The 14,016-nt window shown below is 37.9% G+C and overlaps 1 protein-coding gene across 1 annotated transcript in view; it reads left to right on the forward strand.

Moving 5' to 3' along the window:
• Positions 1-14,016, forward strand: part of CD109 (CD109 molecule) — an 82,418-nt gene that overhangs the window by 16,937 nt on the left and 51,465 nt on the right. Inside the window, exons 4-7 of the mRNA XM_075046456.1 lie at positions 3,495-3,725; positions 3,870-3,995; positions 12,860-12,899; positions 13,546-13,630. Coding sequence (XP_074902557.1) covers positions 3,495-3,725; positions 3,870-3,995; positions 12,860-12,899; positions 13,546-13,630 — 482 coding nt within the window. The remainder of the gene's footprint in view (positions 1-3,494; positions 3,726-3,869; positions 3,996-12,859; positions 12,900-13,545; positions 13,631-14,016) is intronic.

The following is a 14,016-nucleotide window of genomic DNA, read 5'->3' on the forward strand; positions in this document are numbered from 1 at the left end:
TGACCAATAAGCCAAGGAGTTTTCAGGTCAAGTGCTCTGTACTTGTTACAAGTAATTACAGGATTTGGGAGCTGATTTCTAGCATCAGCACAAGCTATCATAAAACTTGAACACAGAACTTTGCTCTGTGGTTTTTTTTGAATGGCTGATACCTACATCTCTATTTCAGACACACCATGAGGACTAATTAGAGCTAAAAGAATTGTGCAAAGCAATAATTGAGAAGTATTAAAATAAAAATGTATTTATACACAGTCTTCTTAAGGATTTGGAAATGCACGTTCAGTGAAAGTACATAATAAGCTAACTAGTCAACAAAAATATATAATATCAAATTGTGTGTTGAGTATGAATCGTGAATTTATAATCCTGGATGTTTATCTTGAAAACCTGATCTAAAGAATTACGTATTTGTGTCAGGAAAAAGTTTTACCAAAGTCTTTATTTTTTTCAACATCTGTAAGTCTATGAGTATCCCTAAATCCAGTGGGTTTAAATTCTGATCTGAAATAAGCTGTATATCTGATGAAATAATCTGGAAACGTCTGATAGATGGATAATCAATGACAATGAGCAGCTCAACATTATGAAGCCTGTTAGGTTGAAATGCATGTGTACAAACTGCAAATTAACAAACATAGAAAATTCAGTTTAAAAAGAAAAAGATTAAATTAACAAATTCCTTGATATAATCTGGCCAGGTCTTAAAACTAGGCGAGGTGAATTCCTCCCTCTCTTGCCACTATCTGAAGTGATGAAAACTGACTCATTTTTTAACAGTAAGATGTTTTTTTCATTTGTGTAGCCATGGTAGACTTATGTTCTGCCCAAAGTGTAGTTGGCTGGTAGCAGAAGGTGGGTAATGAGTTTCTGGTTTCAGCTGTCATCTTTTCCAGAGGAAACAGTAGCTTCCTTGTCTGAGGTGCTCGTGACGGTGGCTGGTGTGGTCAGGAGAAGTACATGAGATGGCCTTTTTTTCTTTTACATTAGGAGTGCCAAAATGGGGATACTAATACCATTCACTTGGGGGATGTGTTGACTAAGATAAAATATTTTCATAGCAAGTTCCTACTACCTACTGTTAAAAGCTGCCTTGCTCATATCTGGGATGAGAAACAACCCTTTAGAGAAGGAGTTGGTGGGGCTGAGGTGAATAGTTACCATTATTGTAGCAGTGACCTTCTGGAAGTGTTGTATTAGTGCAGTTTCTATTAGCATAGATGTGTGAACAGAAGGTGGGTTACTTTGCACCTCATCTGTCCTAATACACTGCCGTGGCAATGCAAACTTCATTGCCTCTGGCTTTTACATCAAGAAAAGTACAACAGGCAGTTTTGTCACCAAATTGCAGGAAGGAAGGATCTTTTGAAATAGAAAAAGTATAAAAGTCAGGGGAGGAACTCATGCTATCTATCTTTATTCATGATAGGAAAATGATACAGAAAAATATATGAGGTCTCTAAATGGCATTTATAGAAGAAGAAATCAAAGGCAATCCTTGCAAGTATGTTAAAATAATGCTGCAAGAGCACAAATCACTGCTATGATTAGACAAAAAAAGCTTATTTTCCCTCTGTTTTGATTTTGAAAGTTTATAATGTTTCCTGGACTTCTTGTAGGGAATCCTGACTGCTTTTTAGGGAATACACCTTCTTTAATAAATGGTAATATTAATAAATGAATTAATTTTGAGGTAATATTTGACAGATGCAGTAACTAAGGCTGTCCTATTTAATGTGTTCCAGAATACTTGGCATGGAAGTTGGAGAGTGTTGAAATATGTGAATCATATGTTCTTGGCAATGTGTTTACAAAAACCTGCAGTTGAAGAAAATGCAGAATCTATTTCAGTGTGGAGCTTTGCACCTAAAATTTAGTTATATAAGTCCAGATTTTAAAGGGGAAATCTCTTTCTTCCTGTGTCATCATACACCTGCTCAGAGTGAAAAAGAGAGCCTGTTTATTTTTCCCCTTCCTGATTTTTTTTTTCACTTGGCTTGTTTTTAAAAACAGAAGGTCAACAGAGAGGGATGAAATTGTAGTTGATTCCTCTTTATAGGTAAACACACAGAGAAGGAGACGTATTTGATACAGACATTTGCATCTACCTCATTTGTCATCCTATGACATTTTTCCCTCTTTGGGAATTTCTGTTACCTCACTGTGTGTTCTTAAAATGAGTTTTGACAGCACAACAGCCTTTCTTTATAGAGCTTGGTAGGATACTTTTGAAGTGCTGTGCCTGGTGAGTTAACAGCTGTAATTTTCATTACCAGTGCAAGAGGAGTGCTTCACTTCCATATGTTATGCTGAAAAATGCAAGCCTCTCTGTTTTAGTTGTCTTGACTTCAGAGATTTTACTCCAGATTTACTGTTGTAACTGCAAACAGAAGCATGTGACTCTTAAGCTTTTTAGCAGGGCTACTTGTTGGAACGAGCTGTGTGCTGTGTTAAACCCCTTTTCCTTCTTCAAAGAGACGCTCCTAAGTAGACAGCAGTACAGAAGCTGGCATCTGGGATGGGATGTCCCTGGGGTCATTCGTTGCCTGTGTAGGCTCTGCTCCAGGTGAAATTCCCATGTGCTGCAGCAGCTCTGCTTTGAGCCTTTCGACCCCTGTGGCTGGGATTCCTCCCACCTAACTTTGTGAAATGAACTGATGCAGCTGAATTATGAGCTCTAGATTTCCTCTGTCCACTGAAGAGACAGAGAGAGAGATGTGTGCATGGTTATCCTAATCTTACGTGGTCTAAATTTCCTTGCCAGTGATATCTGTCTGTGTTTACTGCCAGCACTGAAGGAGCCTTCAATGTCTATCCTAAATAAGTTAACCATATAAAACGTCTCTTCCTTTTTTCCTTAATATTTTGGGAAGAATAATTATTTTACTTTCTAGATGAGTCACAACATGTGAATCGTTAAACTGAAATGAGACAAAATCAGTGAGGTTTCTATTGAAGAACAGTACCTCACCTCATGAGATCTTCATTCTGAATTTGACTTTTCTACCCCTTAAGACATGAAGCTAAAGCCTGTAAGGTTTTCTTACTGTCCTGCTCATCTTGCCCACATATAGCTTCTTCAGCTCTTTTATTTTTGGAAAATTCATTACCAAAAAGTGATGAAGTAAAAAAAAAATTAGCTCCCCCAAATCAAACCCAAGAAATTTCTAAGTAACTGTGAAAAGAAAAGAGAGACCACAATGTGTGTGTGTCTATGCATGGTGTATGAATACATAGATACTTACATTGTTGAAAACCTGATTACTACTGAAAATTAGATGCAAATACATTGAAAAGATGCTTCTGCTAACACATTTTAGGGTAATTGTTGAAATGACACTTTAAAGCCCTGAAATCCTCTTTCTCTTTTTGAGAACTTACATAAGTTGACAAGTTCAGGAATATGTCAGATCTTTATGTCAAATGTTTTTGGAATAATAGTATCTTCAAGAATATTTTGGATAATTAACAGAGTCTCACTATTTTGTTTTTAGCTGCCTTTGAACAGTGCTTCTGGGAATTATGAATTACTGGTGGAAGGCCATGCTGATGGCCGGCGCATCTTCTCTAACCGTACCAGCTTGATGTACATGTCAAAGAGCATCTCTGTATTCATCCAGACTGATAAATCTATGTATAAACCGGGACAAGACGTGATGTTTCGGATTGTCACTGTCTATCCTGATCTCAAACCTTACAAAGCGTCTCTGAATATATATATCCGAGTAAGTATCAACAGGAACCTAGTTATACATTGGAATTTGTTATACATTTCAACTTTATGTGACAAATAAAGATCATACATATTGCTACCTAAACCTTGTTAGCAAGACCACTTGCATTTAACATGCATTTAACATTTCTCCTAGGACCCTCGGAAGAAATTGATTCAGCAGTGGTTGATGGAGGAGGGTGATTTGGGTGTAGTTTCCAAAAAATTTCAGTTATCAGTGAACCCTCCACTAGGAGACTGGTGCATAGAAGTGGAAGTGAACGTGAGTATTAACATTGCCAAATCACAGAAACATTCATTTCTCTAGATGTGAGTAAAATTGTGTTTACTTTGGTGAAGCAAAAGCAGAAATAAGCATGAACCATGAGATGAGGAAATCCTTCCCTCGTGGCAAACCCAAGATATTATGGAAACCTCACAAGATTTTCAGTAGTATATGGTTTTATAAGGAAAGATATAAAAAAGAAGCATACGTTTTTTATCCTAAGGTCTGTGTTTTGATTCTAAAATAAAAATGTTATTTAAAAAGTGAGGATTTTTAATATTAATATAAAAGAAAGATGTTAATGGAGTACTAATTTTTTTTTTAAGTCAAACGCCCTTATGTTTATTTTGTAAGCTAATATACAGAAATTCATTCTGCCCTGCTGTACAGCCAGTCACTGTCTCAAGGGGTGTGGAATCAAAGACTATTTACAAATCTCTGCCTAGTTTTAGGGGTGTTTCAGCAATTCACAATGACTGAGGCGTTACTGAGGAAAAAATAACTATGCGAAATAGAAAGGATGAATAGTAAAGCAGAACTATGGCATAACAAAACTGGTATGATCTAGTTTGCACGTTGCTGTTGGTAATAGTTCTATCAGTCCAATCATTTAAGCTGTACACTCCTCATACACCATGGAATATGTTGCAAATATAGCTGGAGGTTTAGCTGTTCAAAACTGTGTGTCAGATTTATTCAGCCTGCTTTAAGTGCCTGTAATTTGGGAACTGCATTTCCGACTTGGCTTGCAGTGGCTGTTCAGAGATATTTAGCAAGTACAAACAGGACTGCTTAATGTTTGCTGATGAGGGAGATGATGGGGTAGAAAGCAGAAAAACTCATGTGATCTTGTATTACTTGAGAGTAGTATTTACCAGTACCAGTTGTATGTTTGATAGATTCTGCAGGCTGAGGTAGGTGAGGGTGGTGCTCAAGTGAGTGTCAGGACTGGATTTTTTGAACACGTTCTCATGTAGGTGTGGAGTCGTTACTACTGTCTTTGATGGGAAAAATGTTTTAAGTTGTTCCTGCCCTTGTTCCTGTGCTTGGCTGCTCCTTCCCATCCCTGTGCTGCTGTTCAAGAGCTTCCAGTCACACTGAGGTAGCTGTAGTGAGGCTGAGATCTAAAGCATGCCAGGGAAGTAAGTGACCCAGATTGAAAAGCATCTCTGTGTTTTTGTTTGCCTAACTCAGACCAGTTTGCTGATCTGATTGACAGCACAGCCCCACTCACAGCTGCATAGGTACTTTTCAGGAGGTGGGGGAGTGTGGCTCAGACATGGGAAGAAAGGCTAGTGACAGTGGTGGCTCCTCCACAGCTTGCTTGCCAGGCAAAAAAGTGTGTGAATTTTTGCTTGGGCTTTCTGTGAAGTCTCGAGTAATCCTGAAGTCAGGAAGGCACTGCTGAAGGAACTGCAGCAGCTGTTTTCAGGATCTGAATATGAGAGCCACTCCCTCTTGAAACAAAACCAAAACGAAGAGGAAAAAAAGAAAATTGTAAAATTGAAAGAAAAATGCCTTATAGATTCATCTGGGATAGTGAAACAGCTGGGAGAAAACAGGCAAGTGAAGTGAAATCTTCTTAGACTGTAGTTGCCGGTATTCTAAATTGTAGCCATTCACTACTACTACAGAAGGTTAATGAGCCTGGAAAACATATGGCAGGGTGGGAATGTCTCTCAAGTCATGAGTAACAAGGAGAAAGTAAATAGGGAACATTTTGTTCACTGTCTCTTCCAATACATAGCTAGAGGGCATCAGGTGAAGGAGGTAAAGAGCAATTTCAAAATAATTAAAACAGCATAACTAAAGTATAGAGCACAGCACCAGTGGTGTTGTGAATACTGAAAAATCAGGTGGGATCAAAATATGTCTGGACAAATTCACAGAAGTATGCTCCATTAAGAACTGTTAACTAGGAGGCACTGAGGCTTGAGCTGACACAGTGTCACTGCTGGCTACCCTGGTTGATGCAGTTCTCTTAAGTGTTGAATCTTGGCTGCTGCCAAAGACTGGACATTGGCCTTCATGTTAGATCTACTGGGGTACAACCTTTCCTAGGTTGTCTTTATCATGTTTTCATCTCATTTTTCATACTATTAAATTTTTAAAACTTAGGGGTTTAGCACAGAGTGTTTGGGGTTCGTAATAGAGCTCTAAATGCTTCAGCAGCATGAAGAATACCCAGGGGCAGGGATAATGCTCATCACTCTAGGATATCTTTCTCTGTTCACCATTGTTACAGGAGACAATTCAAGGTGGAAAGTACTGCAAAATGATTTTGGTACATTTAACAAAGTGCTCTTTTGGGAAGAGATAAACTTGGGCAGAACAGAAGTGGGATTCTTTTTTTCATTGACAGAGGAAATGGTTAATATTTAAGAAACACTGCATTTAATAAGTGGAAACGGGAGGAGCTAGGAGATAGGTATCAATATAAATGAATGTCTGAACTCTTGCATATTTGTAGGAAATGTAAAGATACCAAGAAAAACTTGATGGTTAATAAAAGTATGAAAGAGTTTTTGAAGTTTGCTAGAAACAAAAGAAATTCCAGCAGTGGCAGAGCCCAGTAACATAAGCAAACAGTAATTATGTGGCAGAGATGGAAACATTTAATAGGGATGATGGTTCTGAGTGGTTAAGTGAATATCAGTGTAGGGAGATTTGAAAAGACATATGAAGATGAATGTCCTTAACAGAAAAGAGTTAAGTGAGGTAACGTGGGAAACTATGGACCTGTCATCTGGCGTGAGAAAAACAATGACAAAGGTGATTTGGGATTCCACCATCAAAAAATGAAATTCTTTAAGGCTATTATGGATTTGGTTACTAATGTAGATTTACTGATGTAACAGATTTTTGTAAAGGCTTTTCATTGTACAAAATCCTAATGAAAACCAGCAATGTACGTAAAGTCTGTCAAAGAAGGATGGATTGATTTTTGGGCAATCGACACTCACCCAGGGTGTTTCTAATATAAACTGATGACAGAGTTTGCAGAGGGAGCCAGGGAAGGAAGCTCCACGGTGAGAGACTGCAGAAGTCCCATCTGTTGACTGTATATCAAGGTAACAAATGAATCAATGCATTTATTGATTACAGTCTGTGAGTGGTGTTACAGGTTTTACAAGGCTTTTTAATCTAGTGGAGAAAGGCATGGTGTGAACCAACTAATAGAAATTGAAGCCAGACAAATTCTCTTTGGCATATATGTCTTTCATCAATGAAGCTCGTAATCATTGGAACAAACAAAAAATGGGAGTGAGGGCTTCTCTATTACTTGATGATTTAGCATCAGTAATGGTTGCCTTTTTGGAAGACGCATTATAATAATACAGAGTGCTGGAGTAGCTGAATACTAGGGTAACCAAACCTGGGATAAAATGAGGTCAGGCTAAATGGTTCCTTCTGACATTAAACTCTTTGAATTGAAAATTAAAATAGAGGAGAAAAAGAACAGTATATTACATAAAAAAAAAGTTGTAGGTTTTGGGGTCCAGAAAAAACTAGCTATTCTTACAATGCTATCCTGTGGAAGTAAATCAGCAACCCCGAGCCCCAAATATAGAAACTTATGTTGTTTACTTTCAGACTCCTTTTTCTCTGTCGTTCACACCTGCTCTGCTTTAGTTTTCAAGTTCTGTGTTAAAAGAATGTAATGACAAAGCAATATGCATTATTTCTGTAGCACGTGCCTATGCAGCATCTTACATTGGATAAGGCTATCATATGCAGAGTATATTAAATAACTGTTGCAATATTCACACTATTACACTAGGTCTGTCTCATGGGATGTTTCACAGACTGTTATTTTTCTGATAACACGTCATACCACTGGATTAATGAAATCTGCAAGAAACCTTGCAGGATAAAGGAAAAGAGCTTTTCTGTTGGGAAGCTCTTTTTGATTCTCTTGGTTACAAGTGAGCTTATGCCCTGAAATACAAGGTCATACGGGATGGGATTCAGTTTGAGATTTAAGATATGTGGATGTCTCTATGCAGGTGATGTGGTAGAGATTTAGTTGGTGTTTAGTGAAAGCTAGTGAGTGACCCGGATCACTCTGAGTGGATATTCCTAGCTATTGCCTGGATATTCCTTGCTGTTCTGCAGCCGTTCTGCTGTCCAAGGAAGGTACAGTTCTTTTCTGTGTCATATAGAAAGTTGCATAGATTCACCAATCCCTTCCTGAAAACAGGTCACTGAGAATTTAGATTTAGTGCTAAGGAATAATTAGTATATGTCTGGCATTTTTAATAGATCTACCTGCCTATCCTTAACTAGTACTGCTAGCCCTGGGTCCGCATGGCATCCAGCACAGCTTATGGATCTACTCAGGGCTTTAGGAACATCTTCAGATGGCAAACCCAGGCTGATCTCCGCATGACTTAGCTATCCTGATGCCATGACCTGAGCTTTCTAGTTAAATAGTCAGCGGTCCAGCATTTATCTCAGGTTTCCCTCTTGTCTTTAAAGAGTGTTGTTAAGTCACTAAATAACATTTCCCTTCTAGTGGTTACAGATCAGTTCCCAAGTGTACCGAGTTGGATTCCTGGAAGTACTGCTTCTGAATCCTGTTTCAAATCAGGTTCTGGCCGCTTGCTGCTGTTAAATGTCCTGTAGTACTTTTTAATAAGAGTTCAGGTGTTAGCACAGCTGTTCTGAGAAAACACAAGACAGAGTAATTACAGTCTGGTTCCCAAGTCTTCACCTTGTATTTTAGTTGGAATTCTTATATTTCCTGTTGTGGAGCCTGTTGCTGAAAGGCTTTTAGTTGCTGAGTTTTAGTAGTAGGTATCTCCAACCAGAATTTGTTCCTAGTTACAAGGCATTTTGTAATCTAATTTATGGAAGTTGTTATTTGGAAATTTATGATCAAATATTGAAGAGTAGTAATGTTTCACATGCAACAAGGGCTTTCTAAAATATTTTTGAAGAGTATTATATTTTTTTAAAAGCTTCGGGTAGAAAGCAACTTTCAAAATCAGGTGGGTTTTAATATATACTTTACACTTTGAATTTTTTAACTTTTGAGGTTTTATATATATTACAGTGTATCCACAGTGATGTTTTACTGCTAGGTCAGCTACAGATTTCACATTTGATCCATTGAGTTTAAGGTTATATATACCATTACTTAAAAAAAGTGTCACCTTCCTTCAAAACCAGACTGTACATAAAACCTTTGGAACTGGCTGTGTATTCAGTAGTTTGCAAATGAGCACTGATATTTAATCAGGATCTGACATCAGTGGGACTCGGCTTAGTTTCTGGAGACCGTGCTGGTGGATTCGAACAGAAGTTTGGGAATTCATACAGTATTTTATTTCGGGGTTTATTGCCTGCATGTGAAAATAAAGCACGAAAGTGATCACAAAATGCTTCTGTTAATTCTGTCTGGATAAAAATCTATTTTATTTAGCTGCAAAGCGGAGGCAGAGGAATGTTTCTGACGGGGGCTGTGTGATGGCGATGCAGCCACGGGAATACAGCCGGTGCCAGCACTGCGCTTTTTCAGGGCAAAGCCCTGAGACCACACCCAGAGTCTTTCCCCGATGCTATAACTTGTGACGCACGTAAATGTCAGAAACAAGTAAGAAAATGGACCTAGACCAGATTCGTTTTAGGGACTTTCAGTTGCCAAAGAAGAAGAAAAAATGTGGGGAGAACAATTCCTGTGATCTCACTGGTTGGATTAGACCCAAATGACTTCAAATAGGACTGGTTCATCACAGCAGAGCAAAATCTGGACCATAGTTGTTAGCGATTGTTAGATGGAAAGATCCACAGCATCTAAGGCTCAACTGCAGAAAGGCTCCATCATCCTCAGGATCTCAGAATACTTATATGGTTGGCACTGTTTTCTTAATACTCTGGGCAATGTGCACAGAACGTAATAGATGTTTTGCAGTTTAAGAAATGCTGATTTAGAGCAAAATGCTAATAGTCTGGAAGGGTGAGTGTGTTTGAGAAGCAGGAGAAGGCATGGAAGACAAAAACTGTGCTAGAATCAAGCAGCTCTGGAAACAAGTGGAATAAGTGTGGTGATGTTTTCCTACTGTAAAAAAAAAAAATCTCTCTTGGGTTGTATATATAACTAACTGCTTGTCTCAAAAGCCACCACTCCTGGAAACTGGTTTAACAACTTCCACTCCAAAATATTTGAACAATATTTGCCAGAGAGACAGCCCTGCCCTGAGGAACTAAACTGATATGGAGTGGTTGAAGTGCTGTTACTTGTCCTATTCCAAACCAGTTTGGCTGAAAAGTCTGTGTTAGTGGGAAATGTGGTTTGGTGTTCAAATCATCAAGATGACCTAGTAGGGTATTTTCCTTTCCCTGCACTGTGAAGCACAGCTTGCTTTCTGTCATAAAGGTTGTCATTTTAGAGAAGATGCAGCCAAGAGCGCTAGTCTCACTTTAATCTCTGTTTTCTACTGCTTAAAGTTCTCTTAGTTTTTAATTTATTTTTTTTTTCACTTTTAAGGTAATGTGAAACAAAACCTCATTTTCAAGGGAGATGCTTTTTCATCCTGCCCGCTGGGGTAACGTTCTGTTCATGGTTTGCTTAACGGCAAGGATGACATATATATTCTTAACATTGGAAATAAAAGATGTACAGAGAAGCAGACATGAGATAAATTTACTACAGGTCATTTTTCTAAGATTACCTGGTAGTAATCAGATTGCGGACTGCATATCAGTGCTGTAGCATTTTGTGTTGTAGGGATTATGATTTGCACAAATGTTGTGAAAATAGCAGATTCGGCATATATCTTTTCAAGCCTAGGAATATAAATACGACAGTTATTTTGGTGATCGGTCACTTAATAATGCAATCAGTAGGGATCTGATTTTTATTTTGATAGAAGTCTTTTGCTAGGAAAAGTGTAAATATAGAGGTACAGGGGTCTTAGTGTGGTCTGAGATGCTTAATTTGCAAAGCCATTGATCAGGTAAGAGAGATCAGTTATAATTGTTTCCAGCTTAGATCCTGGTCCTGGGGCATTTCCCACAGGAGTTCTAAGTTTATCCTCTCTTGCCACAGACACTCATTCCCATCTGACATATCTTGATGCTACCCGACAATTGTTTATCCATATTCTGTCTCCTTTGCCCCACATTTCAAACCATGTTCACTGAGATACTCCAGCACGTATGGTAACTTGTAGTGGTTCTCAGAAATAATCAAAGTAATCAGATTTCTGAGCTCCACATCAACATAACCTCATCATGCAATTAAGCAGCAGCTGATGATATTAACCTTTCAAAATAGCCACCTCCTAGTGACAGACTGTTGTCTCTCTTGATCTTTCCCCTCTTTTCCAGAAGACTCTTACGCGAAGAGGCAAAATAGGCTTTCAAAAGGAGCCTCTCCCTTTCTGTCCTTTGGGAAGTGGAGACTTCTTCGGTTTCTCAGCCCGTTCTTCCAGCCCAGCTGAGCTCAGATTTTCCTCTTGGAAAATTGTTGCTCCAGTGTAATCGCTGTGTCAAGCAGATCAGCTGAGATTCAGAGCTCCAGTTCTAGGTGCTGCTGTTAAATCATGTCATGCCATTTCCCTGCTGATGGCAGCTTTTGGTATGATGCTGTAAAAAAATCATTGAAGGAGGTTTATATGTCTGCAGACAAATGACGTACATGCTTGGTCAGAATCATAAAATCATAGAATCATTTAGGTTGGAAAAGACCTTTAAGATCATCAAGTCCAACTGTTAACTTAGCACTGCCAAGTCCACGACTAAACCATGTCCCTAAGCACCACATCTACACGTCTTTTAAATACCTCCAGGGATGGTGACTCCACCACTTCCCTGGGCAGCCTGTTCCAATGCTTGATAACCCTTTCGGTGAAGAAATTTTTCCTAATATTCAATTTAAATGTCCCCTGGTGCAACTTGAATTACTTGTACTTTAGCAAGGAAGAACAATTGAGTAAGACAACAAAAAGCAAAATTTATGTGGCTGACTACCGTGACTTTTTGGCCCACTGTCATTGTACCAAAGAATAAAAATAGCTGCTGAATTTTTAATGTTCAGAGAGTGAAAAAAACCCTTAAAATTAATTTCCCAACGATGTGCCACATATGGCCTAATGTACCACATCTCAAAGATGTGCCAGAATATGCTTTCAGATACCCTCCTGAGAAAGTCAGGAAATAACTGAAAAAATTAGAAAAATAGGAAAATAAAGAGAACACAAGTAACAATATATTGTATAGTTGTTTATTTCTTCCACTGATTTTTAACTATCAAATAAACAAGATAGGAAGATAAAACCCAAGAGTGTCTCTGCCGAAGTAAGTATGCACTGTAGACTGTAAGAAAATTTTAGCTGCCTTTTGAATAAATGAAGAACCTTAAGATTATATATGCTTTTGAAATGGTCTTGTCCTCTAGATACTGTAGGAGCTTCTCTTTTGCGTAGAAATACTTGAGTTAATTTTAAATGAGCTAGTAAAGGTACTGCTGGTAGGTCAGTCATGGTTCATCATGATGACTGTGAGTACTTATGCTAGGTAGTTTTATGGTAGCTAGCTCAGATATTTGTTTCTTTATACAGAAACCAGGCATACGTAGATGTCTGCAGATCTGAAGCTCCCCAAGCTCTTCATTATATATACTTACAATCTGCCACATGTGAGCTTCTGTGTCCTTCTGTGGTCCAAATACATACTACTTGTTCCTACAGGAGATCCATAACAGGAGCTGATAATGGTTGAGCCATGATTTAAAATCACATCATGTCAGAAATTGTAATTTAACTTGAATATGGGTGGGATTTGGCCTAGAGGGTATGTTAAACTTGGTAATCTAACCACAATTGTATGTATTTTCTCATATGATTTTTTTTCATTAGGGTCAAGTTCATTATCAAAGATTTAAAGTGATGGAATATGGTAAGTGTTACTTAAGGGCATTTAGTAGTGACCAAAATTGGTAGTTGATTCTCCATTAGTTTAGACTAGCTTCCCTTGGCTAGCACAAACCTTTTGAATACTCCTGGAAAGTCTAATTTCCAAATCTCTTGCTTCTCTGAGACTGATTCTGTGTCCTGAGAGGAACGTTGTCCTATCAGCTGCCCTGTTTATCTTTGGTAGTTTTAATGACCTACTACTGTAGTGTCTGGATGTCATGCAGTCTTTAAAGTACTTCTATTAAGTCTATGAGATGCAGTTATTGTCCCTGTTTTTCCAGGATCATGCAGGCAATGTGTTCTTCCCAAAATATCTGTATAAATATAAATGTCTGATCATGAAGCTTGCTGATGATTTTGTAAATGCCGAATAAGCTAAACATTTTCTATTTCAGTCTTCCAAGCTTGTGTGCAGACAGCTCTTATGATGCTTGTTGTTATCCTTTCAACAAAAAGTCTTAGTCTGGGGCATGAATATGGTTGGGTTAAAACTATATCTTACTTTATATTCCTTAGGAAACTGTAGTAGTCTATTATATTACATGTTCTACCCTTATACTTAAAAAAAAGAAAAAAAATGTTATTTCTTGTGTGAATTTAATGCTTTCTGTAATTTTTTTTTTTTGTAGTTTTACCAAAATTTGATGTTATGATAACAACACCATTATACTACTCTTTGAGAGAGGAAGATGTAACTGGTGTTGTCACTGCAAAGTAAGTAAATTATTGATACCATTGTCACCCTCACTCTTAAGAAAATGATTGTGGGTCTCTAAGTGTCAAAGTGAAAACTTATATTTAGAATGCTAAAAAAGTGCCTTCTAGTCAAAATTAGTTGGCTAGCATCCATTTGTAGTTACTGGATTTTTTTGTAATAATGCTAGATAGATCTTCAGACTTCTAGTTAGCTTTTTTGGTCTGGTAAATGTATTTCTAGACTATAACCAAGACATTTTTAGCTACCTTATTCAGAAAATTTCTTGAGTCTTTTGCTTATAATGTATATTTTGAGGCATTTCTTTTGTTCTTATGGCTCTTTTATGGTGCTCTCCAACTTATCATGTCAAGGTCTGTAGGTAGAGTAACTATATTTTATTAGA

The sequence above is a fragment of the Buteo buteo genome, chromosome 15 (genome assembly GCF_964188355.1).
Source record: "Buteo buteo chromosome 15, bButBut1.hap1.1, whole genome shotgun sequence".
In the NCBI taxonomy this organism is placed as follows: Eukaryota; Metazoa; Chordata; class Aves; order Accipitriformes; family Accipitridae; genus Buteo; species Buteo buteo.